General features: G+C 37.6%; 1 protein-coding gene across 2 annotated transcripts in view; it reads left to right on the top strand.

Annotated features, from left to right (window-relative positions):
• Window positions 1-6,501, top strand: part of LOC112075658 (SLAM family member 5-like) — an 8,292-nt gene extending 1,791 nt beyond the window's left edge. Inside the window, exons 2-6 of one of the 2 annotated variants that reach the window (XR_002895021.2) lie at window positions 2,446-2,760; window positions 2,981-3,262; window positions 3,372-3,500; window positions 5,284-5,327; window positions 5,576-6,501. Coding sequence is in view for 1 of the 2 variants with exons in the window: in XM_024142622.2 (XP_023998390.1) it covers window positions 2,446-2,760; window positions 2,981-3,262; window positions 3,372-3,487 (713 nt within the window). In the remaining variant the exon portion in view is untranslated. The remainder of the gene's footprint in view (window positions 1-2,445; window positions 2,761-2,980; window positions 3,263-3,371; window positions 3,501-5,283; window positions 5,328-5,575) is intronic. The other variant, XM_024142622.2, reaches the window with a different exon arrangement.
• The last annotated feature ends 844 nt before the right edge of the window (window positions 6,502-7,345 follow it).

Here is a 7,345-nt window from a genome sequence, read left to right as displayed (position 1 = left end):
TGACCTGGCAGGAGTCAGGCCTGGGAAGGGATTGACAAGCCAGAGTCCATGAGTCACTGTTCTTCAGATAATTGTCACTATCCTATAAAACAAACAAAAAAACTGAAATATACTGGATATCCAGTCATATACCTGATATGTCATGCCTCCTACTGTACTTTACCACTTATATTGATGTTAGATCCCAAATAACCATATCACAGAGGTTTTCACTGTATGGGGATAGGTTTTCTATCAGGGGGAAAGAACACTAGCGTAGACATCGATAACTAAACCTTATGATATTTCTCTGGTATTGTCTATTGTACACCTGCAATTTTACTTCTGGAGTAGAATTCTGATATTTGATGCAAATAATATTATGTTTTTTAAATAGATATTATATTTGAAATTGAATCGAATTCTGATCATTTAAATATGTATTATAATATTTGAAATTGAATAGAATTCTGATATTTAAAATATTATAATATTTGAAATGGAATAGAATTCTGATATTTTAAATACATATTATAATATTTGAAATGGAATAAAATTCTGATATTTTACATGGATATTATAATATTTGAAATTGAAAAGAATTTGAATATTCTAAATGGATATTATTATTTTTTTTAACTTAATCTTTATTTAACCAGGTAGGCTAGTTGAGAACAAGTTCTCATTTACAACTGCGACCTGGCCAAGATAAAGCAAAGCAGTGAGACACATACAACAACACAGAGTTACACATGGAATAAACAAACGTACAGTCAATAACACATTAGAAAAGTCTATATACAGTGTGTGCAAATAAAGTAATGAAAATATTTGAAATTGAATAGAATTCTGATATTTTATATTGATATTATAATCCTTAAATGAATAGATGTATAATATTTGAAATATTAAAATATTTGAAATGGAATAGAATTCTGATATTTGAAATAAATATTATAATATTTGAAATTGAATGGAATTCAGATTTTTTTTAATGGATATTATAATATTTGAAATTAAATAGAATTCTGATTTTCATCAAGTATCTCTCTGTTGACATTGATCAATTGGTTAGTTAGTAGTCATTTGTTGAAGCATACTGTTCTGCATTACAAGTAGCAAACAAATAGTGTTTTAGGGTTAATATAAAAGTGTGAGAAACACGTTGAGCTACAGGATGTGGAAAGACACAGCTTCAACAGCGAGGGTGGAGGTGATACAGTGACAGAGCGCTGACAGCCATTTATAAGCCAACTGGCTTCATGATGGGTATGTCTTTTAGACCACAAACTCGACAATGAACAGAAACACACTTTAATGCATGAAACATCACCCAACTTATAACAGGTCTCTGAATTAAGGTGGGTTTAGTACATAGAAAAGAGGCAAAGTGTTTTGTAATTCATTCTAATTGAACTATAGTTACCATAAGCATACTGTTGCACTGTAAAAAAGGCAACTTAAGCAATTGCTTAATGAGCATTATTCTGTGAGTTCAGTGGACATCAAAAGGACAATAATTTCAGCTGATGTGTTAATGTTGGTTTACTTGACCCCTAGAGTCTATTGACGCACCGGTGTCAATCTAAACACAATCTGTCAGTTTAAGCTAGAGATCAGTTTTTTTTGCATGGGCTGCGTCTCAATGCATCACATCCTATGTCGGCCTTCCGCATATGCAATGGTAGGTGGCCGAGCTACAGCAGTGTTTGTCAGACCATGAGACATCCTGACAATGTCTTCTCACAAAAATGTCTGTAGCGTCCGAACAGTTTGGCCTAGAAACGAGTGTGACCACTCTATGGAAAGATGAGACTCAGGAAGAGTCTCAGGAAAAAAATTATGGAAGAATGGAGGTAGTTTTTTACCTACCCAAACAAGGGGTTAAATAGGTGTAAAAAATATATATATGAACTGTATATATTTCCTGAGCTCTCTTATATCTCCTAGATATAGGACAGACACTTCAAAACTGTATTCCTCATGATTTATTTTTGAGACTGTCTTTTTTGCCATTTATGAACGTGTTATTCAATGTGTTTCTGTGGAATATAGTAAAGGACAAATTCACTACTCTAAACTAATTGTTTTATATAAAAAATATACCTAAAGTTTCCTAAAATAAATGGCTACATGATCCATGGTATGACCATCTTAAACCAATTCCACGTCAGCTTAGAACCGCCCCTCTAAAATTCTAAGTTGAGTGAACATACAATTCAACTTGAGGATGATTCAGCTATATACCCAAATGTTGAGCAAACTCCCAATCCTATTGCAGCTTGTTGCCTTACAACTGTGCATTGAATCAATCTTTTTTTTGTACAGTGTTCTTGATAGACTGTTTCATTTTTACATGAAGTCTTCTGTCTGTTTATTTCAGAGTCACTGAGACTCTGACTAAATGTAGTTAGTTTGACTTGTATATTATAATACTTCACAGGTTTTCTGTCTGTTTTATTTCAGAGTTCAGCACTGAGACTCTGAAACGGTTTGTTCTAAAGGGACAAAATGTTCATCTGGATGTCCAAGGATATGCTAAACTAAATAATATTGAGGATTTAAAGTGGACGTTTAACAAAGCTCACACTTTAGTAAAATACTCCAATGAATCATCAAKAGTGAAAATATACACTAAATACCAAGGCAGGGTTGAGTTTAGGGAGGGAAACTTCTCTATAATACTGAGGAACCTACAGGAAGGAGACAGTGGACTTTATGAGGCAGGAGTGAGTGGTGAAGAAAACAAAGATGTTGCCAAGTACCAGATATCAGTTCAAGGTAGGTTGTCCTCCATCCTGCCTTCCCTGTATTTGTATTGATATGGTTACAGTGTTTTAGCAATCAATATTGAAATGTGAATTATATCAGGTTAAATGTAATCTAATTTACTGCAGCTTAAGGTACAGAACATGGCAACCACAGTAAAAATGATTAGCCCTTTCTGTGTAAATGCACAGGTGTGTGTGTTTACCATGTCTATTTATCTACTTGTATTCAGAGAGAGTTAAGCCTCCAGTCCTGACAGTGAACTCTGTCACCTCCATCAATGCCATCTGTAATGTGACTGTGACCTGCAGAGGTCAGATCACCTCTGTCACCTCCAGCTGTAACAGCAGCACCTGCTCTCAGGTGGGAGGAGAGAGTAGAGGGGCTGAGACCTCCACTGTCCCCCTGCTCTCTGTCTATGTGGCAGGGGGTTCCATCATCTGTAACCACAGCAACCAAGTCAGCTGGGCCCCTGACACGAAGGAGATCGAAACTGTTTGTGCATCCAAATCTAGTAAGACACGCACCCATGCATGCACACACACACGTGGATGCACACAACTATGCACACATACACACTAGATGAGATTTTATATGCTATTTTGATGTCACTGTATTTCCAGAACTAGAGAGGGATGAAGCGGACCACAACTACGCTGCCACAGTCTGGAAAGGAGGTCCTGTCGGCATCATCATCATCATCATCATCATCGTCGTCGTTGCCTGGATTGCTTGGTGAAAGCTAAATAAAGGTAGTCACTGTTCATGCTGCAGGACCACTTATTACAGAAACCTCATATGAATTAAGCTACGGTGAACACAGTAGTTAACAGGCTGTAAAGATTTCACATTATATATACATACAGTACCAGTCAAAAGTTTGGACACCTACTCATTCAAGGTGCTTCTTTATTTGGACTATTTTCTACATTGTAAAATAAGTGAAGACTAAAACTATGAAATAACACAGAATCATGCAGTAACCAAAAAAATTGTTAAACAAATCTAAATCTATTTTATATTTGAGATTCTTCAAAGTTGCCACACTTCGCCTTGATGACAGCTTTGCACACTCTTGGCATTCTCTCAACCAGCTTCATGAGCAATGCTTTTCCAACAGTCTTGAATGAGCTTTTCCTTCACTCTGCGGTCCAACTCATCCCAAGCCATCTCAATTGGGTTGAGGTTGGGTGATTGTGGAAACCAGGTCATCTGATGCAGCACTCCACTCTCCTAGGTCAAATAGCCCTTACAGAGCCTAGAGGTCCTGTTGAAAAACAAATGATAGTCCCACTAAGCGCAAACCAGATGGGGTGGCGTATCGCTGCAGAATGCTGTGGTAGCCATGCTGGTTAAGTGTGCCTTGAATTCTAAATAAATCCCTGACAGTGTCACCAGCAAAGCAGTGGGAACTACACATGCGGCGATCATCTGTTCACCTACTCTGCATCTCACAAAGACACAACGGTTGGAACCAAACATCTAAAAGTTGGACTCATCAGACCAAATGACAGATTTCCACCGGTCTAATGTCCATTGCTCATGTTTCTTGGCCCAAGCAGGTGTCTTCTTCCTATTGGTGTCCTTTAGTAGTGGTTTCTTTGCAGCAATTCAACCACGAAGGCCTGATTCAAGCAGTCTCAGCTGAATAGTAGATGTTGAGATGTGTCTGTTACTTGAGCTCTGTTAATCGTTTATTTGGGCTGCAGTCTGAGGTGCAGTTAATTGTAATGAACTTATATTCTGCAGGAAAAGGGGGTGCAGGAAAAGGGGCTGAGCTGGACCCAAGGAAATAAATAATAAGTATCCAAAAACACCCCTAAACTAGACTACCTGCTTTAAGAACAGCTAGCTAACTAACCAAAAATACAGTGGGTGGTCCGCCCAGTTCTAACTAGTGTTCTTAGACAAAGTTTACCTACGGGTAGTGTATGCCCATGGGCAACTTGTCTTGGTTCCCCCTTTTCCCACCATCAAACAAACACTCAAACACCATAACAAAAACAATACTCACAGGTTAACGGACAAAGTGACACGTAGTTGCAAACACAAGAGATCTACAGAGAGATTGAGCTCAAGAGAAAACAATTGACAGGGTTTTTAAACCAAGGGAAAGGGAATGTGATAGGGTAAGAGAAAAGGAGCAGGTGTCTTCTGATTAATGACTGATTGGTGACTGATTGGGGAATGATGATTGCCACCTGTGAGGGGAGAAGGAGAGAAAAGAAAATACACACACAGGATACACACTCAGGATACCAGGATATCCGTAACAGCTGTCATCAAGGCAAAGGGTGGCTACTTTGAGGAATCTCAAATATAAAATACATTTTCATTTGTTTAACACTTTTTTGGTCACTACATGATTCCATATGTGTTAATTCATAGTTTTGACGTCTTCACTATTATTCTACAATGTAAAAATAAAGAAAATGAGTAGGTGTGTCCAAACTTTTGACTGGTAGTGTTTGTGTGTKTGAGTGTGTATACACGCTCATAGCGAATCTTTATTGGATTTTTGTGGCTTGTTTCTAGGTGGCAAAAGAGAAGTTTCAAACACAGATTATACTACAGTTGGGGTAAGATACCTCAGATATTGTTTATGTCATAGTTGATGATATTTAAAAAAACTGCAGTTAATGGAAAATGTTTGAATTCTAAATTACCGATAAACTCATGTTCATTTCTTATATTGCTTATATTGTAGAGCATTTAACAGCCACTGAGAAATATTAAATGTATTGATTTGAGGTCATTAAATACCTTGTGTTATACCTGGGTCATCATCAATAAACAAATACTAATGTTTTTCATGTTTAATCTCTAGACTCCAGATAACAGCCAAGCAGGTGGTGAAGAGCAGGTGTCTCCAGGTCCAGGACCAACATCACCCACCATCTACAGTATGGTGGGACATCCACACCAGCCTCCACCTGTGGTCCTCCCCATGTCCACCATGCCCTCCATGACGTCCATGCCTGAGAGTTTATATTCTGTGGTCGGGCCCAACAAACAATCAGGCATTTATACATCTTAGGTCGGGATTCTATTCAATTTTATAAGATCACCATTTGTCGGCTAAGCAAATTTTAAAGGTTCCCGCATTCTTGGAGACTTCATTCACAGTAAATGTTGCATGTGTCGGCTTAATCAGAAATTACCAATTCAGTTGCGCTATAACCCAGATCTTCCGCTGTCCAGACTGAATCTAGCCGTTATTCTCAATAGCCCTGTTTATACCTGGTTCTCACATGTCCTWTGGCCTGATCTTGTCAACTTTCTGATTGTGCCCACAAGTTTAGACAGGTGTAGATAATCAAAAGTCAAATTGTGATCAGATCTTCCTGCCCACCTCCAGAGAGGGTCAGGTGTCTGGATATCTTACAAGTGTTGTAAGATATCCACACTCAATCATGCAGTACATATACAGTGGCAAGAAAAAGTATGTGAACCCTTTGGAATTACCTGGATTTCTGCATAAATTGGTCATAAAATTTGATCTGATCTTCATCTAAGTCACAACAATAGACAAACACAGTGTGCTTAAGCCTCTTAAGGATCCGCCCCTTTTTTTCAATTTTCGCCTAAATTGACATACCCAAATCTAACTGCCTGTAGCTCAGGCCCTGAAGCAAGTATATGCATATTCTTGGTACCATTTGAAAGGAAACACTTTGAAGTATTTGGAAATGTGAAAGGAATGTAGGAGAATATAACACAATAGATCTGGTAAAAGACAATACAAAATAAAAACCCAACCGTTCTTTTGTATATTTTTGTACCATCTTTGAAATGCAAGAGAAAGGCCATAATGTATTATTCCAGCGCGGGTGCAATTTAGATTTTGGCAATTAGATGGCAGCAGTGTATGTGCAAAGTTTTKGACTGATCCAATMAACCATTGCATTTKTGTTCAAAATMATGTATCATGACTGCCCTAATTTGTGCCTAATTTGTTTATTAATAACTTTATGTTCAYAATTGTGCACTCTCTTCAAACAATAACATGGTATTATTTCACTGTAATAGCTACTGTAAATTGGACAGTGCAGTTAYATTAACAATKATTTAAGCTWTCTGCCAATATCAGATATGTCTATGTCCTGGGAAATGTTCTTGTTGCATTAGCCTACGTTAGCTCAACTGTCCCGTGGAAGGGACACCAATCCCGAATTAAACTAATAACACACAAATCATTGTATTMTTCTTGTCTATATTGAATACATAATTTAAACATTCACAGTGTAGGTTGGAAAAAGTAAAAAAGTAAAAAAGTTGGCTAATGACTTCTCCAACAGCTAATTGGAGTCAGGAGTCAACTAACCTGGAGTCCAATCAATGTAACGAGATTGGAGATGTTGCTTCGAGCTGGCCTGCCCTACAAAAAACACGCAAAAAAGTTGAGTTTGCTATTCACAAGAACCATTGCCAGATGTGAACCATGCCTCGATCAAAAGAGATCTCAGAAGACCCAAGATTAAGAATTGTTAGACTTGCATAAAGCTGGAAAGGGTTGCAAAAGTATCTATAAAAGCCTTGAMGTRCATRAGTCCACGGTAAAACAAATTGTCTATAAATGGATAAAGTTCAGCACTGT

The sequence above is a fragment of the Salvelinus sp. IW2-2015 genome, unplaced genomic scaffold (genome assembly GCF_002910315.2).
Source record: "Salvelinus sp. IW2-2015 unplaced genomic scaffold, ASM291031v2 Un_scaffold3325, whole genome shotgun sequence".
In the NCBI taxonomy this organism is placed as follows: domain Eukaryota; kingdom Metazoa; phylum Chordata; class Actinopteri; order Salmoniformes; family Salmonidae; genus Salvelinus; species Salvelinus sp. IW2-2015.
The sequence above is the reverse complement of the archived record's forward strand: the minus strand, read 5'-3'. Positions and strand labels throughout refer to the sequence as shown.